Source organism: Terrapene carolina, unplaced genomic scaffold (genome assembly GCF_002925995.2).
Source record: "Terrapene carolina triunguis isolate 2854851 unplaced genomic scaffold, T_m_triunguis-2.0 Scaffold85, whole genome shotgun sequence".
NCBI classification, from domain to species: Eukaryota; Metazoa; Chordata; order Testudines; family Emydidae; genus Terrapene; species Terrapene triunguis.
The window spans coordinates 28,968,065-28,995,738 of record NW_020664436.1 but is presented as its reverse complement, the minus strand read 5'-3'; the positions used below and the strand labels follow the sequence as shown (position 1 = coordinate 28,995,738).

Sequence of the window (27,674 nt, the reverse complement as noted above, 5' to 3'; positions counted from 1 at the left end):
CTTAGACTGTCCCATTCTTGCATCATCATCAGTTCAGCTCCACTGGTGGTACCAACAGGGTGAGCTCCAGACTAATTAACATGTAAGCTCAGAATAGACACAGCCTTACTTTTGTGGCTTGTGTTCCACATTAAAGAAGATTAAAAGCACTGTAGGTGATCGTGCTAGGGATTCAGCATCCATTACTTCAAAGCAATGCTGCCAGGTAGTTTAAAGTCCAAATTTTAGTTTTTACATAAGGGGGAGGGGAGGCTTTATAAAAGCTAACAACATTTAATGGATTTTATCAAATGTCAATACATTCTAGCAAGTGATTTACTGAAAGAAAAAGTGAAATGAACTAGTTTGTTTTCATACACCAAAAATGGCAAAAAGTTTCTTAGAAATCTGGCTTGTCTTTAATCAATAATTATTAGTGACTCAAGCAAGGACTTTTTTTTAGAAAGAGGATTATCTTTAATCTCACTGTGCTCTTAGGAACATTTTCCAGTTTAAATCAGTCATTTTTCTTCTTGCAACAAGCTGACTTTCCAGGAGAAAATCCCGAGTTTGAAACTTTCAGGATTAATTCCCCACCAACAGACCAACTTGCCCACCCTCCCAGGAAAGGAGGGGATTTATAGTTACATTGTATTAATGCTAATGGGAGTTATCCACTTAATCCCTGCATATTAATAAGAGAAAAGAAACTCATACAACTTCGAAAGGGTATGGGGGGGGCGGGGAAGGGATCTCTTACATTTTCCAGTCAAGCTTTCTATTTCTTTCTAAAAACACTTCCTTATATTTTCAGTAGGCAAATCTCCCTTCTTTTCCCTCAAAAAAAAAAAAAATTCATACCTTTTTTTTTCCTTTCTTTTCAAGATTTTGTCTGAAGTGGAGATCAGACATTTGGATCTGAATTCGTTGCTTTTGAACTTTCTTGTTCAACAAATCCCTGTAACGCACATACATGGCATTTCTCAGCCTGTATAGATTCTTGTAGTTTTCAAGATGGCGCTGGAAGAAAATATCCATATGAATTTGGGGTTTGGGTTTGTTTATTTTTTGTTAAATGTGTATTTTCTTTCCACCTTTACACTAATCACTTCCATTTCCAAAAATAATTGACATGGACTTTCTTGATCAGAATAGAGGCTCACTTTTAGAGTTGTGCAGGAACCAGATTTTTTGCTTCAGAGAAAGTTTTGCAATTTTGAATTTTTTTCCGTTCTGGAAGAGAATGAAATTTTTTTTTGAGATTTCCCATGAATCAAAGTTCCAAAAAAAACCCTGCAATTTGGGATGATCAAAACATTGAACCAATGTGGACTTGTCTCATTTTATAAAACACAGTTAAACAGAAAAATCAAAATGCTCCATTCCAAAAAGGTTAAAATGCAAAGTTTCAAAATGACATTCAAATTCGCTTTCAACGAATCTGCATTTTCCAACCAGCTCTACTCATTTCTGTTCTAAGTACAGACATCAGAATCACCACAAACAGGGAATGGAGTCAGAATCCATGTGCTGAGTGGGATCCCTAACTCCCAGATTAGGAGGGGCTGGGACTGAAGGGAGAGAACATCTTGCATTGCTCTCAAAGAAATGATATGGGCATCCAATCTGCTGTGAGGAATGGATGATACTTGAGATTGTGTTGCGGTGGATATCAACCAGAAAGAAGAAGTTGGGAAGGGGTGAAGAGAAAATATCTCTCTCATCTAATAGCAGTATCTATAGTATTTCTCCCTGCAACCCCCTCTAGCAGACACATTGGCTCTTCCAATTCTGCACTGAAATCCTGTGCGATCCTACTGATTTCAATAGGATGTAAATCAGCACAGAATTTGGTCCCTGAAGTAAGCTGGTAGGCACCACTGGAAGTTACATTCAGTCCTCATTTGAAAGCAAGGAGGAAAAGCAAGCTCCTGGGCCCTGGAACTCCTGGAAAGATGGAAGAAAAAGCCAAGGAAGTTATGAAGTGACCGCAGCAGCACCATTGTAGTTTAAACAATTACAGTAAATGCTTTTTTATACTGAATGTTGGGGGAATTGGGGGGGGGGTGTCGGTGAGTAAAAAATTCCAGTCAACTAATAGGAAGGGAGTTTGGGTGCAGGACGGGGTGCAGGGCTGGGGCTTGGAGAAGGGAGTTTGGGTTTGGGAGGGGGCTTGGGGCACCGGATGCAGGGGGCGCTCACCTCGGGCGTGGTGACCTGTCCCTGCTGCTGAGGCAGCTCTGCGTGCTGCCCCCGCCCTGCCCCAACTGCTGGCTCCACAGCTCCCATTGGTTGGGAACCACGGCCAATAGGAGCTGCGGGGGCAGTGCCTGCGGGCAGAGGCCGCGCTTCCGCTTAGGAGCAGCAGGGACATGTTGCTGCTTCCGGGGAGCCATGCGGAGCCAGGTAGGGAACCTGCCAGCCCCATGCCAACCAGACTATAAACTGGACTTTCTATAAAGATTAAAAATGCCAGTTTATAGAGCTTTCCGGTTAGTACAGGACCAGATAACACAGCATTTACTGTGTTTAAAATCTATCAAACCTTTTGATGAAACATTCCTAGAAGGCTGAGAAATAGTTCAGCAGAAAGAGGGGTGACTGCTGCCGTGAAAACAGAGAAGCATATTCTGCAGTGCTGACTGGAAGGGGCTGACTTCACATTTCGCCTCCACAACCCTCCAGCTGTGGATGTATTCTATTCTAATCCACACATCTAAACATCTGTTTTTATGCAGTACCTGGATTAAGGTGCAGGCCCCAACGTTCAGTGATGTTTCTTGTCATAAGACACCTTCAGAAGGACTAGCTTCACAAAGCATTAGAGAGAAAGAGACACCTATATCATGCTCTTTTAAAGAAGCTTTTGATGTGACAAATAAAACCAAGAGAACGGGGAAGAAAAAACAAGTTTTTTTTGTTTTGTTTTTTTTAAAGCAGTTTCAGTTTAGGCTCATTCTGGAGACTATTAAAATGGCAAAGCGCTTTTTAACAGTTGTTTTGTGTATCCCTACTTGCTTTATACGGTCTTTAAATTAAGGGGGGGGGGATGGAAAAGAGAGAAAAAAACCCACAGTGAAAGACAAACATCTTTGATATATTTAGGAATTACTTATGATAATAAAATAAAGCTAAGGAAACAGACATATGACAGGGCATGTGAGTTAACACTTTTTAAAATACTTCCTAGCTCCAGGACCTTTTGAGCTTCTCAGGAAAAGTTTTAGTAGAACTTCCATTCAAGTCAAATGACTGCTGGGACTTACTGGGCTGCACTGGAAACACTCGTTATTTGGATGCTCTAGATATGAGTCAGATTTGGGGGGGGGGGGGGGGGAATCTAAGCCCCAACAAGTCACTATACGGAATACCTCATAAAAAGAGAGCATACTATGTACGGAAAAAAGTGAGTTGCCACTAACTGTTGGCTGCAGTGAGTCTGTCAGCCAAGTCATAGTGCACATACAGGTCCTGTATGGCTAGCACTTATCAGACAATTAGAAGGTCTCCCTCTATGATATCGTAAAATTAGATAATGAATAATTCATAGATTCATAGATTCTAGGACTGGAAGGGACCTCAAGAGGTCATCGAGTCCAGTCCCCTGCCCGCATGGCAGGACCAAATACTGTCTAGACCATCCCTGACAGACATTTATCTAACCTACTCTTAAATATCTCCAGAGATGGAGATTCCACAACCTCCCTAGGCAATTTATTCCAGTGTTTAACCACCCTGACAGTTAGGAACTTTTTCCTAATGTCCAACCTAGACCTCCCTTGCTGCAGTTTAAACCCATTGCTTCTTGTTCTATCCTTAGAGGCTAAGGTGAACAAGTTTTCTCCCTCCTTCTTATGACACCCTTTTAAATACCTGAAAAGGTATTCAGGTAACAAAATTCTCTCAGCCAAGCTTGCATCTACATCATTGTATTAAAGCATACAGTTAGTATTCTAGTAACTAGAATACTATCCAGTAGTATATTTAGGGCCCAGTTCTGTGCCACTGAAGTCAATGAGTCTTGCCATCAACTTCAGTGGCTCAAGAACAGGCCGTAGGGGTAGGTTTATAATGAAAGATGGCTGAAAAATCCATGAGCAAAACTGCACACCTATATTTATACATGCAATTACTATGACTGCATGTTCAATACTAATTACAGTAGAACCTCAGAGTTATGAACACCTTGAGAATGGAGGTTGTTCATAACTCTGAAATGTTCGTAACTCCAAACAAAACGTCATGGTTCTTTCAAAAGTTTACAATTGAACATTGACTTAATACAGCTTTGAAACTTTACTGTGCAAAAGAAAAATGCTGCTTTTAACCATCTCAATTTAAATGAAACAAGTGCAGAAACAGGTTTTAAGCTTGTCAAATCTTTTTATTAAACTTCCCTTTTTTTAGTAGTTTACATTTAACACAGTACTGTATTGTATTTCCTTTTTGTGTGTGTGTCTCTCTCTGCTGCTGCCTGTTTGCATACTTCCAAAGGAGGTGTGTGGTTGACCGGTCAGTTCGTAACTCTGGTGTTACATAACTTTGAATATACAAAATCCCAACAATTGTGCATGCAAATGTAAGAGCACAGTTGTACCGATACTTTATACACAAATCTCAAAACGCCTTTAAAAATTTGGGTCACTATGTATTTCATAGTAAGTCATTTGAACACTAGTAATAAAAACTTATATCCAAGTACCATTCAATACTTAAAGCTGGAAGTGCATAAGTGTCATACAATACAACAGCCAATGCTTTCTTGTGTCTGAGCTAAATGCATGTGCAATATCAGCTTTATGTCTGATCTATCTGGGAACGATGTGCTGCATTAGTTTGGGGACAGGTGAATCTACCAGATCTTTTCTCTCTATCTTCTATGACCCAGTGTTCTTAATTCTAAATTAGAAGAAACTTAAGTATGAATTATTTTGTTCACTTCTCTGTGTATTCAAAGTGCCAATATACTACCTACCATTATATTGATAACACTCTGCATATTTACAAATATAAATATTCTCAGGTTAATATATTGCAGAATAACTGAGTTTATTTCAAAGTTTTATAGTGAGTTCCCAGCAGATGGTGCTGTTGACTATGGTCCGGTTCAATACTACCAGGTTCTCACTGGCCCAAGCGGAGCATATGGTCATCCATTTTACCCCTGCCACAGCTGAAGAATTTCTGTGATCAGCGTCTCAGTAAACTGCCAGGCCTCAAATCAATTTTCAGTAGATATGCGTGCTTTACTCAATGGCAGCTAAGTAAGTAAGGGTGCCTGCTTTTCTATATAAACTGTTTTGGACCCTAACAACAGATATATGTTTTGATTGCCAAGTTCCCAAAGAACTTATAGCATCATAGTTGTATGGTGATATGATGCAACAACCCACAACATCTCTATATGTTATATACTACTTTGTCTGTGTGTCTGTACACAGATGTCCATCAGGGAGATATTACAGAAAGAAAAAAATATTTATAAGATTTATCTTCTTTAAATCAATGAAAATTGGGGCTTTAAATACGACAGTGTCTCTTCAACTTAATATAGTAACACCCCTTTGGCACCTTCTAGGACTTCAAGACTGGTACACTACTACATGCCATGGCCACTCAGAACTTCACACAGGCACTTGAGCTAACGGAGAATCTGCTTTAGCCATTAGCAATGTTGGAGTTAGGACACGCACACCTGACAGTTTCTGCGTCATCCAAAGTGCAGTAGTAAACCCGCCAGGTAGGCACAAGCCAGGTCACAACTACACAGCAATGTATAGAAATATAAAGGTGAAAAAAATTGCCTTCCATTACACCACATAAGGTGGTACCTGGCAACTGCCATATTATGAAATGAACATTCACTAATATTGTCCATATAAATGTTTACTTTTGCTAAAGTTTCAGTTTGATAGACAGCTGAGCATTCTAACCTAAGAGTTTACAAATAGCTAATACGCCGTACTCCCTGGTTTATCTGCAAAAAAACCCCCTATCCGTTATAAGAGCAACCTGACTCTCCCAAGTAGTATACTGGTAATTACAGCTACCTCAGTTCCCATGAGTCTTCCAGTTTGAGGAGAGTTTTTAAATACTAGATCTGAATCATTGGGTCCAATTTTTCTCTCATTTACACTGAAGTAGGTCAAGAGCAACGCCACTGAAATTAATGGAACACCACACAAGGGTAAAATGGGCATTAACATCAGCATCAGTTCCTTTATCAGCCAAAGGAATGAATGAGCCCTACAACCAGAGAAGCCATCAGGCCATGTGGATAACCATGGAGAGCTCTCTGGGTTCTGGCAATCCAAATGTTCTAACTCTATGGAATTATTACACATAGTAGTTTAAGTTATCTGCAAACATCGTACTGGAATTACCTGTTCTAGCAGGGCCTGTTTCATTGCATCTTCTTTGTCTTCATCACTAAATGATGATTTGTTGTTCCTCTTCTTCCCGTTGTCATCTTTCATCATCTTTTTGGGGTTTTTGTCATTCTGGACAGAAATATATGGATGTCAAAACAGGGGCTTTAAAATATGTATACCTTCTTCAGTGCATAACAGAACCCTTGCTTTGTCTCTTTCACTGGAATCAAAGAATAGCCAAATACTACAAAAGTTAGTCTTTCAGAATTGTGGTAGTGTGGAGCTAATGCTTGGCTCAGCTTGAGAATTTGTTTATAAGTCTTAATCCATAAATATTTTCCACTCAGTTATTGTTCAGTATGAATATTGGTTAGTAAAGTATTCCAGAGAATATATACAAACTAGTATAAGAACTTTGTTTCTATGGCTGTCAGTTACTGACTTCACTGTATGTGCTTGAACCAGATCACTGGCATATCTCCCACAGCCCCCCTCCAAGTGCAAAGGCCTCATGAATGGTTATATCTACTTAATGGAGTTTTCACCTATTTTTAAAAAGCAATTTTGAATGGTGTACACCCACCCACGCACTTCCAGTTTCATGAAGGTGTATGTTTGGTAATTGGGTTTAGACTCTGGAGGTAGAGAAGTAAACTTGTATCAACAATATATATTTCTGCTCCGCTTGAAAGTCACACACACAAGCACCTGGGTTAATGCAGTCCTAAATCATTGGCCCTAGGGCCAGGATTTTGCAAGCTGCACCAGCAAACTGTAGAAGTTTCCCCATACATACTTTACAATCTTTGCCAGAACCCAAAGCCTGCTAGACGCAGCTGCACGCACATACAAAACTCAAAAGTTTCAAATCAAGGGACCTGTAATGTGCATTGATGGGTCCAACACACTTAGTAAATTCTTCTAAACTCAGAAATGTTGGAATATTAAGGTGCCACAGATTATTTCTTATAAAATCTATAAAAATTTAAGAATCACAGCCCCCCCCCAAAGAAAAGTTAATCTAGCGATATAGCAGAGAGATTATATCAATGCCTTACTCAAACTAAACCTGATTAGAACATTGTGGCTTTACAAACAATAAATGTTAGAGGACCAGGAAACTCTATGTCAAGATAAATAAAATGAAGCATGGAAAGGCAGAACTGAGGTACCCAATCACCCTTAACTCTGACCTCAAACTACTCTGCACACTGTTTGTGCTGCCCTGTCTGGTTTATTAGGTATCTTTCAGGCTGCATCCAGAATTTGGAGCAATTTACCAAGCACCATGGTAGATTTTCCATCAGACAATTTTAAAATCAATCTCGATTTAAAATCTAGGAATTATTTTGGGGAAGTTCTATGGCCTGTGTTATACAGTAGGTCAGACTGGATGATCACAATCATCCCTTCTGGACTTAGAATCTATAAATCTAGAAAATGATCAGGATCCCAGTATTTAGAGAGCAGACATGTTCAAAGTAAGGATCTGGTAGCCTTTGATCTTGAGATTTTTGTTGGAATTGCAGTTAGTGAAGGCTGTTGGTTGCAGAGTGAATATAATAGGAGTGAGTATTGGTGTCTCTCTCAGCCTGTTCTGGCCTACTCTAGGAGCTCAGTTTTTGATCTTGGAGCTCTGGCTGCACAAAGACATTTAAATTTATATGGCAAATTCTGGCTGTGGAAAACTCTTTTTGCTTCATTTATTTTTTAAATCACAAACCTGTGGCTTGTTTGTTCATCAGCCAGCCTTGGCTTACTTAGCCCATCTCATGGGCTTACCATGTTCCTAAATTACTCCCATAAAATGAGCGCCCAGAAGGGTGATATTCCTGGGAATTTGGTCCCAACAGAAACCAATCATTATATGAGGCAACTCTTAAAAGGTCCAGATTTGCATGGTAATTGTTTTGGGTGTGATAGAAGCACCCACACCAATAATTAAGTGGTTGGGAGCTAAAAATAAGTCAAATTAAAAAAAAAAAAAAAAAAAAAGGTAAATCTGCTCCTCAAACTTGAGAGGGCAAGGAGAACAAGCTTTGTAGCAGGTTGGTTGTACTCTTAAATATTTATGTGCATTTGCCCCAGGCAGTGAAAATGTTTTGTTTGGGATTCAGTGTGAACACATCCCTTTTGCTGACAGGAGACCAAAGTCAATATTGGAAACTGCTACCTCAGAAATAAATTTGGGACTATTTAAAAAAAATATATTTATGCCACCCTGCATATTCTTCCACAGTGAAACAATTGGTTGCAATATGTCCAGGATAGCATTGAATTTATATTGGTAGTTAGTGAAAAGTACTGTATCACACACACAATAAAGCACACAGGACAAAAGTTAGCTAAAAATATAGAAAATTAAAAATGATCTACATCTAAAAAGAATCTATGTTAAAAACAAAAACCCAAACTATTGATTTTCCTCCTATTTACAAAAATCTGTCTCTTTGGATGGGGACCAAAGTACAGCTCAATAAGCACATTGCTCACAGTGGGAAGAATCCCCCTTGCATTGTAAGTAATTCCTTGCTACCAAGGACACACTGCAAACATGCATAATCCTGGCCATTCCCGTCCTGCAGAAAGGTCTGTGTGTGAATACTGAGTTTAGAAAAATGGCAGCCTGCCACAGCACAGCAGTTGCAACAAAAGCGAGAAGGAGAGAGCCTGGACTGAGCACAACTTTGCTTCGAGCAAAACGCATCAACTGTAACTATAGCAAAAAATGTGATGGAGAGATAAAACACTGCCATTGCTATGCAGCCAGTTCTATTTGAGCGGGAGAAGAAAATCTGACAGAAGAGCTAAACTCAAAACTGTCACAGGAGACACCTCCCAATGCCTTGGATGGGCTACAACTCAGATGCCTGAATCAAGAACTGAGACAATCATTAGCACGCTGTCTCAAAGGCTCAGAGGTCCTTATCAAAAGTAAATCAGTGGAATAAACATCCTTTACATTACAGACGCAGACTTATCTATTCCCATGCTGGGGTAGCCTTGAGTGACACATGGCTCATGTCTGAAGAGAGATTGAGTGACTGTCCAAACACATGCTCTTTATTCCTCTCCAAGCATGTAAGATTACTTTGCTTAGGGCTGGTCTACACTATGGAGGGGGGGGAGAAATTGATCTAAGTTACGCAACTTCAGCTATGTTATTCACATAGCTGAAGTCGACGTACTTAGATCTACTTACCATGGTATCTTCATTGCAGTGTGTCGATGGGAGACGCTCTCCCATCGATTCACCTTGCGCGTCCCGTTGAGGTGGAGTACCGGAGTCAACGCTAGAGTGATCAGCGGTCGATCTATACTAGACACGATAAAAATCGACCCCCGATGGATTGATCGCTGCCCATCGATCCAGCCAGTAGTGTAGATAAGCCCTTGGAATTGTAAGCTTTACTGTTGATTTCCCATACCTTTCAATGCAACTACAGGCACTTTGCTCCACCAAGGAAGTCAGCCTAGCACCCTGTTTGGCCACTCATCTCATAACTGTCTCTGTGCTTTTTACCACCCTCTCCCCAAAACAGAATGCCCTTCCGAGCTGGTCCCCAAAGCCACATCATCTCCTTCCTCTTCCACCATACCTACATGAAACTGGCCAGTTAGGTGCCCAGCTTCCTGTTTTTATTATATTTTAGAACAAAGTCTTTGCTCCATCATGATGCGCACTTGATTCACTGAGCATATGTATAATCTTTTAAAGTTAGCCCTATCTTTCCCTCTCTCCTGCTCGGTTGTCTTGTAACCCCCCACACCTCCAGTTGCGTCATGTCTGAAATTAATTTATAAGCTTCATGTAAGCTCCTGTCTTTTGTCTGTATTGGAAGGTGGCTGACAATCCTGGGCACGGATAATAAAATAAATAATATTGTAATAGGAACGATATCCCTAAACCTGAATGAGGAGTGACTATCATGAGTCTGTGGCTACTCATTTATCTCCTAACAAGAAAATCTAATTCTGGAGTTCCAGCCCAAGAACAAGAGGGCTTGGGGGGGGGGGGGGAAAAAAAAAAAAAAAAGAAGAAGAAGTGATCTATTACTGCAAAAGTCTCAGGGCTACAGGTAATTAAATAACCAGGAGTGAACTTAACAAAGCAATGTTTGGGATCCCTTTAAAGTCATTTGTTTGGGCTGCTCAGCTGCAATGCCTATTATTCTGTATGTAGTTATCTTTGTGCTATCACAGGCTCCAAACACTGCTATGCCAGCTGAGTGGGATTCAATTCCGAGCAGGCAGGCGAGGAAACAATTTGTAGAGGAAGGAAAGGAACTAGCATAAATGATGCAATGACAGCACTGTGTAAAATTCATTCATACACAGTGCAGTATCACAGCATAAACGCCATGATAAACAGAGAAATTTCAACAGATGAATAATCCAGTTAAAGGAACAAAAGCTACATTAACATGCCTAAACCAAATTCAGGCCTGCAATTCTATGAAGTCAATGGAAATGCACTGTTTAAACTAGATATGAGTGTCACTCACTTGGTGTGTTAATGTAGCTCTTTCCTTTAACTGATTATTTATCTGTTGAACTCTCTCCACAGCGTACATGATGTGATACTACATTGAGTCCATATGAACCAACATTGCCCAATGTCACGGTTACAACATTTTTGTTAATGTTTGTTTTAGGTTATGTATTGCCTGCCTTATGAATGGAGTTTAAACAAGGTATCAAACAGTATTGTAGTAGAACACATTTCGGCTTTACTGCACTATATTATGCCACCGTAACACAAACAGGAAGGTTCAAGACAGATTGTGTAATGCATCATCTGGATCTCAGCACCCAAGAACTAAATGGATAGAAGGCCAAATCTCAGTTTACTAGCATCAAAGGGGAACAGAAAAAAAAGCAGGTATAAGCTAGATTCCCTTGCTATACTCCTTATTGCAGTGACTACAGGTCTTTCCTTTCCCAAAGTCTAACTCCGACTGCTCTCCCACCCTCTAGTAACTCTTACCCTAGAGAGGGTTCCCAGTGTGCCTTGCTCTTAAACAACACCTTATTGCAGTTTTGCCTCAATCCAGCCTCTAAAGTTTATACAGCAATCATTTCTGAATGAAAAAAAAATTTCATAAGCTAATTTGTCAGGTGTTTTTATGGGGGTGCCTGTATAAATCCTTCTTTCACACATACCTATAGTGTTTTGCACAAACACATTTGCAGGTAAAAATTTAGAGGCTGTTTTTGAAAATCTGGCCCTGCAAGTCATATACACCACAGTTTTACAAAAGAATTATTTAACGCTTACAGACAAACAGGAATGTCCCTTGGGCAATTTTTCAATGTAATGAAAAGAGAATGGGTCATATGATCCTTATTTATTCCAACCTCAAAATTCTATAGCAGATAAGATAAGGAACGCCCTCTGCCAAGCAAAAACTCAGTTCATAATAAGCCCTTTACCAAAGCAAAAGTCCAGTACAAGAATACCACAATAATTCTGCATATGGTGTATCCAGTGATATGCTAACAAGTAGCTTAATAGTTTCAAAAACCTATTCTCAATACACACCAGCAGTGTTCCCTCTAATTTTTTACATCCATGTGCGGAATGAATTTTGTTATGTGCACCAATATGGAACTGATGTGTAGCGAGGGTGGGGCCAAGGGGTTCAGAGTGTGGGAGGGGGCTCAGGGCTGGGGCAAAGGTGCAGGGGGTTAGGGCTCCAGCTGGGGGTGTGGGCTCTGGGGTGGGGCCAAGGGGTTTGGGGTGTTGGAGGGGGCTCAGGGTTGGGGCAGAGGATTGGGATGCAGGGGGTGAGGTCTCTGGGGTGAGGCCGGGGATGAGGGGTTTGGAGCACAGGAGGGGGGCTCAGGGCTGGGGCAGAGGGTTGGGGTGCAAAGGGTGAGGACTCCAACTGGGGATGAAGTCTCTGGGGTGGGGCCAGGGATGAGGGGTTTGGGGTGCAGGCTGCCCTAGGGCTGTGGTGGGGACAGAGGACTCCCCCCAGCTCTCTCCCCGCCATAGCACAGGGCCGAGGCAGAGGCACCTCTCCCCGCTTGCATGGCCCTTGATAACCTGCTGCACAGCCGCGCAGCTTAGAGGGAACTGAGCACACTAGTCAGCAAACTGCATGCAAAAATTGTTGAAAGAACTTCCTATCACTAGGGGAGGGAGCTGTGGTAAAAATATTCATGGCAGGACCCAAGAGCCTCCTTCACTACAAAACCCTGATTCATCCCCAGTGCTGGTCAATCTGTGCACTGAATGAGGCAGGCACCCAGACAGAAAATTAGTGTGTCAATGCATTTAAATACTAACACTAACCGTATGTGCAAGGAGGCTGATTAAGTTTGTACGAGAAACCTTAATTCTGGCATTTCCTAGTTTATGAGTGCTTGACTTTGCAAACTGTGTGTGTGTGTGTATATATATATATATATATATATATATATATATATATATACACACATACACACACACACACATACATACACACACACACACACACTTTCCTAGGTTTTTTTAAATAAAGCAAATTGAATAAACAAATTCTATCATGTGACATCATATTGACACCCACATGGGTCATCAGCAGGGTTCAAACCTTTAGATCCACTACAAAGACCTCTTCCATTGTAGATACTAGCATAACTGGTAGCAGTAGTAGGCGGTTATCCTCTAAGGACCAAGCCACTAGAGGGGGATAGCACACACTTTGCCAGTGGGGTTCACCAATATTTGCTGACAGGGGAATGGTGAGATTCAGGAATGCTGGGGTCTATTCCAGGTTCTGAGGGGTGGATACTGGAATGGTTAGAAACCCATCTACCTCTGTTCCCCTGCAAGCCTGACTCCCTTCTCCCCTCCAGCTTGTTCCTTTCCCCATCCTAGCTCTTCCTCACTCCCCTGTCAGGCTCCTCACTCCAGTCTCCTACCTTCCCTGACTCCTCATCCCAGTCACCTCCACCCACTCCCTCCATTGCCACCTCCCCAAGTCTGACTCTTGTTCCTTCTGTATTCTAGTCCAGTCAACCAGCCTCCTCCTCCTCCTCACTGCCTGGTTACCAGCTGGGGGAGCGCAGAGAGAACAGGAGTGACAGTCTCCCTGCAGAGAAAGTTGTACTCATCCCCTGCAGCCCCAGGCTGGAGCATGTTCCACGCAGATGGAATCTTCAGGGAATTTAGCTGCCAAAACCTTACAAGAGACACTTCAGCATATGTGAAATGAGGTGTTTCTAAGGCTTAGAATTTGATCAACTACAGGCAGTTTTTCCACAAGAACAGCAAAGCCAAACCCCTGACACAAAGTCAACCCTCCCGCCAAATATCAAGTTCCTGCTCCAAACAGGGCCGGCTCCAAGGTTTTGGCCACCCCAAGCAGCCAAAAAAAAAAAAAGCTGCGATCGCGATCTGCGGCAGCAATTCGGCGGGAGGTCCTTCACTCTGAGGCGGAGTGAGGGACCGTCCGCCGAATACCTGGACGTGCCACCCCCCTCCGGAGCGGCGACCCCAAGCACCTGCTTGACAAGCTGGTGCCTGGAGCCGGCCCTGGCTCCAAAGCATGGAGGTGCTAAAGCTTCTCAACAAAATGGGTGTGAGGTGGTTTTTTTTGTTTTGGTTTAACATGGGCAAAACAACATTTTTCTCTAACCTCATTCTTGAAATGGCTGAACCATTTTTGCTGAAACTTTCCAAAAATATTTAGCTTGTGACTGACACCTCACATGAAAAACTTCAGCTGAAATGGTTAAAATTCTGCAAGGTTTCAAGCAATTGAAAATAAGAGTCTTATAATGGAAAGCATTGGGCAACCTTAATTAATTGGCAGCACTACCAACTCCATCTATAATGCACATAGACTTTACACAATGGATCCTGATTGGGACCTCTGGGCATTACTGTAGTACAAATATTTACACAACAGACAGTGACCTTATAGAAACAAAATAAGCAGAAGAATGCATTGAAGGGAGACACTTGATATACTCAGATAAATTAAATGTCAGAATACATTACCTGTGACTGCACTTTGCAGCTCAGCATGGCTTTCATGTGGAAGATATAATGCTGTGATTGATAGCTCTACAAATGTTTGCTGAATGCCCTAATTACCCTCACATAATGTACAGAGGCACTTAACTCCTGACTTATAGAATGGGCCATATAAGGGAGACCTGTCTTTCCTTACCTCATCATGGAGACCTTAACATTTTACTTTTATTACAGTAAATAAGCATAGCATCTGTTTTAGCTCAGCATTCTGTGATGAATGGCTGTATTTACCACTTTGTTACTATGGCAATATTACATGTGAAGTACACCAACAAGCTGATGCTTTCATCTCTCTTTGTACTTACAGTATACTCCTTTCTCTTATTTTGAGGGTGACCAACTATAAAGGGGACTGTGAATTTTTCTGAGACTCAAGACAAGGGCTTATTTTCTGAATTTTCCTATTAATTGTAGTAGATAAACTGATGGTTGTGTGTGACAAATAAATTCCAGAAACCTTAAATCAGGAACTGGCAAACCATATTCTCTTCCCCCTTCAGAAGAGATTTAGTGTAGCTACACTTCTTCAAATGAACAGAGAGCAAAACTGAAACCCTCTGCTTAACTATGGAAGGCAAGGGTGGGAGCAAAGAAACAGTCACACACCTGCATACCCACAGCTTTCTTGGCACAACCTAAACATTAGTTTTTGGTACATTTTTGATGGATAGCCACAAAAAATGGTGAAAGTAGGCAGGTGCATTATTACTAACAATAGCCATTCTGTTCCCATTAAACACAAACTCAAAATAATTCAGGGCAAAAAAGCTGAATGTAGATCAAACTCTTAGGTGGGGAACCCAGGACAAGGAAAAAGTATATTCAACTCAACTGGATGCAAGACAGCAGACAGATTTATAGCAAAACCTTGCAGACTGTTCTGTTTAATTGCTAAATTAATTAGTTACTGGTAGAGTTACTAGGTCTTTCATACTTCTACCCATAATATTTCTCTTTTTGATTGGTGATTCCTAGGTGGGGGAACGCAGGGTTATTTAGGGTCAGAGCAGGGGACAGGGAGTCAAGAGAATTGGGTTCTCTTTTTGTCTCTGCCACGGACATACTGTGTGACCTTGGGTGAGTCACTCAGATTAACATAACTTTTCTTAGAGCTAAAATGAGGATACTACTTCCCTCACTCACAGGGAAGTTTGTGAGGCTTAATTCAGTGAAAGCTGTAAAACGTTTTCAGATCCTCATATGAAAAGCTCTATAGAAGTGCAAAGTAATATTACAAGGAAAACATTTAACTCATGGAAATAGTTTAATTGCTTTATCAGTTATTTATTTAGGAAAACTGAACTGGTTTGGGGCATTACATTCTGCAACTTGATGAAGCAATAAATGCTTTACAAAGCATTTTTCTTCCTCAGTGTGGCTTCCAAAGCCTTGAACAATCATGTCTTTGTTTCTCTCTTTAGCAGTTTTCTTGTACAGTTTCTATTCGGATTTTTTAGGGCACTGAATGTCACTCTATTTGTATTTTGGTAACTGCTATATTATTCTTGTTCTATGGTTTCTGGGTGGATATTCACACAATAGTGTCCAGTAGTGCATTTCTGATTCCTGGACAGTTATTCAAATGAGATGGTTTTTTTCTTGTGTTCTGGGAAAGACTCTCTTTCTTCCTTCATGTTAAGGGCCGGGCCGTGTGCAGTCTTGCCTAATGGTCAGGGCGGGAGACTGACCTAATTTTGGAGCAGGTGACCAGGCCTAGTGACCAGAGCCCCAATCAGGAGCTGAGTTACCAAGTCCAGCGAGCAAGCTGGAGCCGAGAGCCAGGAATCAGGATCCAAGGATCAGAGTCAGAGTATAAGCCAGAGCAGGGCAAGAGCCAGAGGGAGGAAAGCAGGAACAGGAGCCAGGGATAGGGGCAAGGAAGATGCTGAGAGCAGGAAGCAGGACCAGAAACGGTCCTGCTACAGAATGTGGAATGCTACTGAGCAGCCAGAAACCAGTCCTGCTCCAGGGTTTAAGAATGTGCCTGCTGGAGTCTTCGGCCAATCAGGGGGCCAGGTTCATTTGCTGAACCATCGGAGGGCAATGAGATGCATCCGGGTTCAGCTGTGGGTCCCTGACATCTAGTCCTTCATTCTAGGTCCAGGGCTGGCAACAGTAACTCAGTCAGTCAGTCACAGGAAAAAGAGAGTGCCTTGTATATCAGGCATGGACCCCGGCATAGGCTAGCAAAGTAAGCACATACCCGTCCAGGCAGGCTTGTACAGTCCGCATTCATAGATATCTTTAGCCATACCAGCTGCATTATAGCTAGCATGGTCTACATGCTACATGAGCTGTAATCTGGGCCGGCTCTGGCTTTTTTGCCGCCCCAGGCAAAAAAGCCTTCCCCCCCCGCGGGGAGTGCGGCAGGGGAGGGCGCCGAGCCCGGTCATGGGCCCGCTCTCCCCGACCAGCCTGAGCGCCCGGGGGAGGGCGGTGAGCCCACCGCGGCTCCGCCGGCGGCCGGGGCTCCGCTCTCCCCGGCGGCCGGGGCTCCGCTCTCCCCGGCGGCCGGGGCTCCGCTCTCCCCGGCGGCCAGAGCGCCGGGGGGAGGGCGGCGAGCCCGGCCGGGGCTCCGCTCTCGGGCCGGAGCACCGCCCCGCCCCACTCCAGGCACCAGCCCACCAAGCATGTACTTGGGGTGGCACCTGGAGCCAGCCCTGGCTGTAATCACACCTCTGATTGCAGGGTAGGCGTAACACTGATGTCCTAACAGCAGAAAAGAAAAAAATATTTTCTTAGGATGCAAAGTATGAGTAAACTAGCATAATAAATTCTAGTTCATACAGTGGCGATAGTTAAAAATTTGTATGTTGCCTTAGATAATTAAGATCTGCCATTTGCTAACTCCAGTACTCCACAGTATTCAAGGTATTCCATATACTAAGCACAGGGAAATACTGTACAAGTATATAATGCACTACACCATCTTAGGTAAAACTGGCAAATATTCAATACCACCATCATAATCATGTCACCCATGGAGATGTGAACCAACATTCTGCAGAGCCAACCTTTTCTAGGCATGTCAGAAAGAGGAAAAAAGTCAATCCAAGGGATACTGTGGGCATCTTTTAAAAAAAAAAGTGCAACATTTGCCACTTTGTAGTACATCCTGTTTTAATTTCAGGAAAATACTGTGGTCGCTGAATGTTGAGTTTTTACTGATGCCCATTGTATGTATTTTAGGGAAAAATCCAGCAGTCAGGGACTTGGACTGCATGGCTTAATATATTTTTTTCCCATTTCTAATCTCGGTGAATCACTTGCCAATAGTGTCTGGAGTATTATACTACAGTACACATCCAACAAGCCAATTTTTTTTATAAAACATAGTACTTTTCAGCATAAAGACAGCAGGCATACCCTTCTGACACATAGGACTCTGATGTGAATATGTACAAGTAAAATATTTCAGTTCAAAGTGGAATAACTTCATTTATATAAACAAAGTCCTGAAGATTTGTATTGGCCAAATATTGAACGCTATAGTGTCCATTTTATTTTAATACCCCCTTGTATTAAAGTTCTGGACCTCTTCTGAGAGGAGACTGTGGCCTTGGCTACACTTACGAGTTGCAGCGCTGTAAAGCCACCCCCAGCGCTGTAACTCACTCCCCGTCCACACTGGGTACACCGCTGCAGGTACTCCACCTCCCCGAGAGGAATAGCGAGTATTGCGCTGCCGCTGGGCAGCTGTCAGTGTGGACAGACTGCAGTGCTTTCGCTACTCAGCTGCACGAAGTCAGGTTTAACTCACAGCACTGTACATCTGCAAGTGTAGCCAAGGCCTAAGGGTATGTCTTCACTACCCGCCATCGATCCAGCAGGGATCGATTTATCGTGTCTAGTCCAGATGCAATAAATCGACCCCGGAGTGCTCTCCTGTCGACTCCTGTACTCCACCGCAGCAGTGCTTCTATATCCTGGGAAATTTCCCAAAATCTGGGAATTTGTGAGTAAAATGTTTTCAATGAAAATTCCCAATTTCTCAAGTTGAAACATTTTACTCACAAATTCCCAGGTTTGGGGAAATTTCCCAGGATACAGAAGCACTGTAAAAACCTTTATCTGGGAATTTTTCACCAGATTTGGGAAATTTTTAGCGCTAGGTTGGGAAAAGTTGGCATCACGATATGGAAGCACTGCACCGCAGCGAGAGGCGCAGGCGGAGTCGATGGGGGAGCAGCAGCAGTTGACTCACCGTGTCACTCTGAAGACACCATGGTAAGTCGATCTAAGTACGTCGACTTCAGCTACATTATTCACATAGCTGAAGTTGCGTAACTTAGATAGTTCCCCCACTTAGTGTAGACCAGGGCTAAGTCATGCCCAATTAATTTTGAGGAGGAAGAATGTCCAGTAAAAGACCTGCCTGAGACAACTAAACTTGCTCTCTTGTGAGATCTTCAGAATTTGAACTTACTAGATAAGGCTCTGCTGCTGAAAATTAACTCCCTGTGCCGCACAGACCCAAACAATAGTCTGCATTTGATGGCAAGCAGCTAGTCAGAAGCCTACTCCTTCCTTGTTTGTTTGTTTGTTTTGTAACTTTCAACTGACCTGAACTTTGGGGAGGAGGAGGGGAGAAATATGGTCCTTAACATTAACTACACAAGAAATGGCAATACAAGTCACAATAGAAAAGAGGATTTCATCAGCTGAGCTTGTGCTAAAACACTTAGGTCTCTGTTACTGCATATCTTCTGCATGTTGTAAGTAAATAAAGACATTCTCCCAGAATGCAAATACTTCTCACGTTTTAAAGAAGTATTTCACTCACAACTTTGACATCTTTTAAAATGATTACCTCATTCCTGCAATGTGGCAGCTGATAAATATTCAGAAGAGGAGGAAATGTACTCTTCTTATAAAGCTGTAAGCTGGTTGCCATGTCCTATTACAGTTTCAGTACCAGTCTGTTATGAAACAGAAGGAAAACAAAACAGTATAAATAAAGGACAATATTACTACATCTAATTATATTAGCCAATCTTCAAAGCCAACATTAAACATATTTATAAAGCTTTATATTACAAACAGATTTTATTTATCATTTAAGTAATAAGATGTCAATTTATTGGGAAATGACTTAGCAAGTAGAATACAAGTCAACTGCCTTAGTAAATTATGTTGTATTTAAAGTAAATACTAGGTAATTGAACACACTCTGAAGCATTACTTTTCCAGACAAGCATTTTTTTTTTTAATAGGACATTTCCAATTCTGAAAAGTTGATTCCGGGACTTACTACTATCTTTATGGGAGATATACAGACCTTGTACTATTACTCCTGTACCTTGACTCCCATGAAAAGCCATTAATATTACCCACCCTCCACCAGCTAGCATAGTTTTACATAGAGTTATGAAATCTTTAGACCACTTCCAATTTTCTGTTTACTGAAATAATTGCCATTTTCACCATGATTTTAAATGGAGAAGCTGCATAGCTTTCCTTTTAAATGTGCTACCCGCCACTCTGATGCAGAGAGTAGAAAATATGGCTCATTAGGGATCAAACTCTGGAGAGGGGTGGGGAGTAGCAGTCCTGTTGCTTTCAATCCTTTCCTCACAGACACCTCACAAACCCCTCCATCTGGTAGGAACGTTACAGCTCAGAGCAGAAGAAAGAAGGGAAGCAGCCACATTCCATAGTGTGCCTGCCTTCTCCTCAAGTCCATGAAAATTACTGAATAGCTATCCATCTGGAACTTAATTTGGGTTTGACTAGCAGTTAACGCCTCCTCCTCTAAGGGTGAAATTTACAAAGGTACCTAGGTGCATAAGTCCCATTTTTAGGCACCAGTGTGATTCACAAACCTCCTGCTCGGCTACCACCTAACACTGTAGGCGCAAACTCTCTCAGAACCTACGTTTTTCCTCTAGGCATGCGCACTGCAGCACCAAGATGCCCACCTCCTGCCTGAGCACATACACACAATGCTGCCTCATAATAGGCATCTGGATACCTGTCTCCTGCCTGTGCACCAGAGCAATTCACAATCCAGGGTAGACATTCAGCTGCCCTAGTCACGGGCAGGGGGCTGTCCAGTAGGTGGCCTCTGAGCACACCTACCAGATTGGCCCCCTCAGACAAATTCACACAAATGGTATGTCTTCACTACCCGCCGTATCGGCGGGTAGCAATTGATTTATCTGGGATCGATATATCGCGTCTTGTTAAGACGTGATATATCAATCCCCGAATGCACTCACCATCAACTCCAGAACTCCACCAGAGCGAGCGGCGGTAGCGCAGTCGACGGGGAAGCCGCGGCTGTCGATCCCACACCGTGTGGACCCCAGGTAATTCGATCCAAGATACTTCGACTTCAGCTACGCGAAGTTGCGTATCTTGGATCGACGCCCCGTCCCCCCAGTGTAGACCAGCCCAAAATAGCTGTGGCATGGCAGGAGGGAAGGGGTTAGGAAGACAACCTCCTTTATAATCTTCAATTTAGTGCATAAGGTAGTCATCCAAGATGTAGGAAACCCCCATTCAAGTCCCCACCTCTGCCTGATGGGGAAAAAGGATTTGAACAGGATCTGCCTTTGCTCAGGGAAGCATCCTATCCACCAGGCTATAGAGTGCTTCAAACACTCTCTCTCTGTCCCAATTAATATTTACATATTCCATTGTTTAATTCAAGTGACGCCACGTCAACAGCAGAGATTAAGAGACCCTCCCCCCTCAATCAGAATATCCCATAACCTTGTGGTTAGAGCACTGACCTGAAAGTTGGCTGATCCCCTTTGCCTCATGAGGAGGATGTGGGACTTGAAGCAGGGGTCCCCCAGCCTGGTGAGCACCCTATCGACTAGGCAAAAGGTTATAATGGAGGTGGTCCTCCTGTTTTCTTTCATGTAACTTAGGCAGCCAAGTGCCCTCTTGCCCAGTTTGTGGATCACTAGTCAAGGTACAAGGTGCCTCCATGGACTTGGGCACCTATCTCTGACTGAGGGTTGGTGCTTAACACCACCCCCTCTTACCAGGGGTCTCCCTTTGGTTAGATTAGGCAGCTAGCATGCTGGCTTCGCAGCTCACCATTCTCTGGTGCCTATTTTTCTCCCCTTTCATTGCATAGGAAGCCTAAGGGTGCCTAACTCAGTCTTTATGGATTGCAGCATTGTCCCTGTGATTGTCCAGGCACCAAGGTGCTCAGTGTTGCAATGCCGGTATCCCTTCATGGATCTCACCCTAAACCTCTGCTCCTGCCCCATCTGTAAGTTTGGATGAAACCTACTGCTAATAGTGTGGGAGAGAGGGGGCAAACCCCACCCATTCCACTTACAAAAGTACAATTTGCAGGAAACCTCATCAATGGTAACTCAAGTCTCTCACCTGGAGGCAGCATGAGCTTCCCCTCACACCCACAAGAGAGTCCAGATTGCAGAAATTTATTTATTTAGAACCAAGAGAAGCTCTATGGGTGATTCAAGTTTAAAGGGAAATTGTAAGGGGAGGGGGAAGGAAAGGTAGGAGGAGAGGGATGTCAATGTAGATTTCAGTTAAGCTAGAACATGGTGAGGACTAGTTTTTAAAAATATGAATAGCAGCTATGCTGCACCCCAGAGCTTGCTGCATTTCAGTGGTGCAAGAAATAATCCCACCCTATGGTTTGTGCAATTAGATGCTTTGGGACTCTTTGAGATGAGTGGCAGCATAGAAATGCAGAATCCTGGTTTCCGAAAGGCAGAATAAGTCAAACATTGTTTGACTAGCTTTTAAAATGAAGTGCAGCCTTATTCATGTGCAACACATGAAATTCAGCCAGATGCACTGTTTGGGGAGGCGACTCTAAGGAAATGCAGTGAATCAAGTGGGAATAGAAAGGACAGACGCCGCAAGGCGATCTCTCGGCTGTTTCAAACCCGCCCGTTTAGCACCACCATGTAGCTGCAATAAGCCTATTAATGGGGGTTGGAGGCGGGTGCATGTTGGTATCAGACCCCACAGAGCAGAAACAGCTTCCCTGATAAATAGTCGTGCCCTGGCCGCGACCCAGCTTGGGAGACTTGGCCACAGAAGCACCGTCCCGTCCCCACTTCTCTGGGGCTGGTCACAGGAGCCCACCCCCCGGTTGCCCACGCACGTGTGGGAGGGAGCCCCACTCCCGCGGGACTCGGCCTCCCCAGCGCGGTTAGTCCGTGGCGGGGCTCGCGCTAGCCCCCGCCCTGCCCTGCCGGGGCCGGCACTTACCGCTTGCGAGGTGGCCCCGGGCGCAGTGAGACGAGCCGCTCCCGGGTCCGGCCAGCGCCCTCCCAGCGCCAGCCGCCGCCCCTCGCAGCGCCCCTGGCTCTGCCCAGCCCCCGCGCCGCGGAACAAGCGGGAGCCGCCAGGCACCGTTGGGCTGCGCCAGACGGAGCGCGGCCCTGCGGCAAGGGAAGAAACCTAGGGCAGTATTGGGCAATGGGGGTAGCAGCAGCCACGCGAGCGGTCCGGCGGGTTCCGCCCTGCACGCTAAATAAGCCGTGCAGAGATCAGCGGCATAGGTGTGTGGGGTGCGTGTTGTTGATTATGCACTTGAGCTGGGCACCAGGTTGGAAAAGCAAACATGCAGACTGGCGGTAACGAGTGAAATGAAGAAATCAGGGTGGGGTCACATTTCATGCACACAGAATCATAGAAGATTAGGGTTGGAAGGGACTTCAGGAGGTCATCTAGTCCAACCCCCTGCTCAAAGCAGGACCAATCCCCAACTAAATCATCCCAGCCAGGGCTTTGGCAAGCCGGGCCTTAAAAACCTCTAAGGATGGAGAGTCCACCAGCTCCCTAGGGAACCCATTCCAGTGCTTCACCACCCTCCTTCTGAAATAGTTTTTCCTACTATCCAACCTAGACCTCCCCCACTGCAACTTGAGACCATTGCTTCTTGTTCTATCATCTGCCACCACTGAACAGCTGAGCTCCATCCTCTTTGGAACCCCCCTTCAGGTAGTTGAAGGCTGCTATCAAATCCCACCTCACTCTTCTGCAAACATCCCATGCAGTGACATCATGCAATGAAGCCTTACATTGACTGAAATGGAAATCAACAAAATATGAGGCATTTGATTAATGACCATTGATCTATCATGGATCTGGACCACAGCTTAAGAACCTACTGGGTTAGGTCAGAGCAAGGGTCCAGCCAGCCAGGGGTGTGTGTACAAGGGGGGACAGGCAGGGGCACACGAGCTCCTCTTGCCTCAGGGCCACGGTGGAGGGAGAGAATGAGCTCTTCCAGCCCACTCTCCCCTGCAGCCAGGGGAGCTGAGCTCCCTCTGTGGCCAAGGGAACTGTTCCCTCCCCGCCCGCCCTCTTTTGCTATAATGAATCCCTGGCTATAATGGCTAAATCGCTTGGATCCCCAGGACTTTATTATAGTGAGGGTGTACAGTACTTCCTCATAACATCATGTATTTAACGTACCTCTCCAAAAGCAGTCAAATTTAAATGCCTGTGCAGGCCCCTGTGTATCCAGCCCAGTATCTTGTCTTCTTCTGACAGTGGCTGGTGCCAGATAACTCAGGGAGTGAACAGAACAGGATCCATCCCCCGTTTTCCAGGCGCAGCTTCTGGCAGTCAGAGCTTAGGGACACTTGGGGCATGTGGTTGCATCCCTGACCATCTTGGCTAATACTTACAGTATTCCCATAGCCGTTGTTAACATCTAGCAGCGATGTGACTTGTTTTGTTGACAGTGTTCTTGTTGCTATCTTTCTCAATCAACTGGTTTATGATCTTTGAATAGGTATGTGCCATTTTGCAACTTACCATTCTTTTACTTAGGAAACTCAATAGTGCAAACATTTACTCACTTGCATATGATATATTTTTGCAAGATTGTGGTTAAAGACCCAAATCCTGCAACCCTTGTGCACTTATCAGTGGAACTACTCAACAGGAGTAAAATTAGTTACATGCACATTTGCAGAACAGGGGCTGTGGATTGCAAAATAAAAAAAAATGCTAAAAATTAATTAAAATTGGGATGGGCAGTTTCTTGTATTAATTATAATTAAGGTTACAGTGCTCCCTTGTCTTGAAAGTTGGTTATTTTATGAAAATCATTACGCATATTCAACCTATATGTAATATTTACCAGTTAAATTAAAAACAAAATTGAAAGCAGTTTGGTCCAAATTTCTTCCAAATTACACTTTTCAATTCAGAAAATGTTCTTTCATTCAACACAGGAAAAGCTATATGCTGAAAAACTGTATTGGACCCATCTGAAGGTGTATTACTTAACTTCTCAGTAACAAATTTGTGAGTGTAATTCAGACAAAGTTGAAAATATTTAAAAATTGAAATGTCATAAGTGTTTAACATGTTCTTTTCTGTACTTATTTTAAAAAACACTTTAAAATGTCTTTGGGGGTAGCTGTCGCTTCTGTAGTTAATTTAGCACATAGACTCACATGGTTGTAACAAAAGCCTCACTGTCCTTACCTGGATATAAAAGGCTATCCCTGTATGATGATGCAAACCTTGGTGCCTCATGGTGGCCCGTTCCAAGAAGTTTACATCGGGTTGGTGAGGCAGTCTACACAACAGGATTGTGATGGCAGGACTGATTGTATCATTGCAACTGTTATGCCAGTGCTCGCTATCTATTCTGGTGCAGTACTGACTGGAGACTGACAGGATGGGTAGACTTGCATACAGCAAATGCAATCCTAACCTATGCACTCTTTATGGCAATTGTGTGCATAGATGTTACAGGGATACTGCTAAGGAGTTCATATGAGGGTTAGCACTCCTTATGGAGATACAACCTTTGACATCTGCAACAAATTGTGGAGTCCAGCATTTTGTACAGAACTGTCTTCTCTATTGGCTTTGCAGCACAATTAAAGAATCCTGACAAGATACAATAAGAAACACTGAGCTGTGTTAAGGACAATCACTGACACTCCAAAAGTGGCTAAGTTGGGTCTAATTAACAATATTTCACTATCCATAAGTAACCAGCAAAGAAAAAATAAAACTTTGTTTGTCCCCTTTCCTCTGTTTATTTAAAGAGTGCCTAAATGTTTTTGTTTTTCTGAATTAGAAATTCAGTTCTTATCAGCCCTGGAAGACACTGTCATTACTGGAAAACTCATGCAATTATGACATCACAAAAGCCAACAGACTGAAAATAGATCAGTCAACTCTATGACTTTACTTTGATTCTGCTGAGCCTTTGTGTAATTCCAATAAGCAATGAACATTTAGGAGAAAAGAAGTTTTGTAAATAAATAGATCTCCCTTCTCTTCTTCCCCCCTTCAACCAGGTGCAATAACTCACAATACACATGCTCTAAGATCACTGCCCCAAGAGGTCCTCCTGCAAAACACAAACTTGGTGTTCCTGGTATTTCCAGAGTTTAAAAAAACAAAAACAAAAAAAAACCCCACCAACTTTTAAAAGCTCACACAACCTTTCAGGCTTTCATTATACATCACAAAGAAGCAAAAACAAACAAATAAAAATGGAAGAAACCTAACTTTTTATAAACATTTTGCAAGAAACTTTTAACAGCCCTATTAGCTAAAAAGTGATTCTTGGTGCACAACTGAAGTTCTAAAAGGCCTGCTTTTATATCATTGCTTGACTCCTCCCTACCCCCAATCTTACATGGTGTTAAAGAGACAATTACTTCCAAGGTTCTGACCACATTAGGATTTATAATCATGTTCAGAATGTTTTTGTTTGTTTTTTGTCTCTTTCTCTTGTCTTGGGAAGTTTCATAAGTATTGTTTTACGATGTTTTATTTTGTATGCTGCAAAAGCAACAACATTAGATTTACAAAAAGGCATTATGGCATGGATTTGTAATAGCCACATTACTCACATGTGGTGAGCTGTCAAGGCTAGAAACAAGCATCATATACCACTAGGAAAGGGAGAGTCACAGCTCTCGTCATTTTTACCTTCCTGACTTGTGAAATTAGATTAATTTAGTTCACAGATTAGACTACTACCAGTGCTGGGCCTGTATACTTTTTTATGGGCTGGATGTAAAATGGAGGGGGGGCGGGAAATCTATATTTGTGGAAAAAATAAAACATTGAGGCAGTTTTTCTCCCCCACTGTGGGTTGCTTGAAAGCTGTTTACTGGTTTGGAATGTTAAACATAGGCCTAGTGGAGATGGATTAGTGAGCAGAGTGGCTATCTGAAATAACACCTTGAAAAAGGAAGAACATTGAAACCATAACTACAGCAATCTCAGAACAGAGAAGCAAAAACCATAGCACATATCAAACATATTTCTGCTTCCAACAGTTGTTGCTGTGGTTTCTCTTTTCTGGGAAGGTAACAGAAACTCTTCAAATGGGTCTGGCACAGTCAGAGTAATCAGCATTTAAAAACTGTTTAGATCTTTGTTAGATTTTGTGGGCCAAATCGTGAGCAGTACTAAGTAACTTCAACTCTCACTGAAGCCAACAGGCGTTTCAAGCTACTCGGCACCTCTCAAGATTTGGCCTCATTAAACAGATGAGAGCCACATGTAGTGTTGTCATAGCTGCATTGGTCTTAGGATATTAAAGAAAGAAGGTGGGTTTCTTGTCTCTCTCTATGGGACCAAGAGAGACAAGCTTTAAAGCTTACACAGAGCTCTTCCTAAGGTCTGGGACAGGTACTCAGGACATGTCTGCACTACAAAATTAAGTCGATTTAAGTTAAGTTGACATACAGCCACCGCAGTAATTAATTCAATTTTTAACATCCACGCATGCTCCTGTTGGCGGTGCACATACTCACCAGCAGCGCTTGCACCGATTTAACTGACATTGTGGGGCACTGACAGCTGCAGCCCCACCACCCTTCAATCCCTCCCGGGAGGCAGCCAGGCTCGGGCTCTCCTCCCCCCACCCACAATCCCTCATCAGGAGGCGGTGGCAGGACTCTGGCTGTCAGCCCTGGCTGGCGGGGGCTCCACTGTCAGCCCCAGGCAGCAATGTAAGCAACACAGTGTCTACACAGACGAGGCGTTGACCTAACTACAGTGACTTAAGTGCTACAGCTGTCGCAGAGGTGGAGTTATTAAAGCGGGGTAGTGGGTGACTTACATTGGTGGGAGCGACATTTTAGTATAGACACTTACAGAGTTAGGTTGATGTAAGCTTCCTTTTAGCTCCACAAGTGAGGGATCCAGCAGTTGAGGTGCAGTTTGCCCATCACTGCTCTTTGGATGCATGCCTCCAGGAGGGACACAAACCATGTTGGTGCATTACTCTGGGTCTCTGCCATCTCTCAGGTGACACAACCATGTCTCCTGTAAAAAGCAACAGAGGGTCCTGTGGCACCTTTGAGACTAACAGA

The 27,674-nt window shown here is 43.2% G+C and overlaps 1 protein-coding gene across 1 annotated transcript in view; it reads right to left on the bottom strand.

The window, feature by feature from the left end:
• Window positions 1-19,290, bottom strand: part of LOC112104515 — a 103,402-nt gene extending 84,112 nt beyond the window's left edge. The window contains exons 1-2 of the mRNA XM_029911033.1: window positions 19,187-19,290; window positions 6,363-6,479 (exon numbers count right to left, since the gene is read on the bottom strand). Of these exons, the coding sequence (XP_029766893.1) occupies window positions 6,363-6,479; window positions 19,187-19,270 (201 nt within the window). The 5' untranslated portion in view covers window positions 19,271-19,290. The remainder of the gene's footprint in view (window positions 1-6,362; window positions 6,480-19,186) is intronic.
• Between the last annotated feature and the right edge of the window lie 8,384 nt (window positions 19,291-27,674).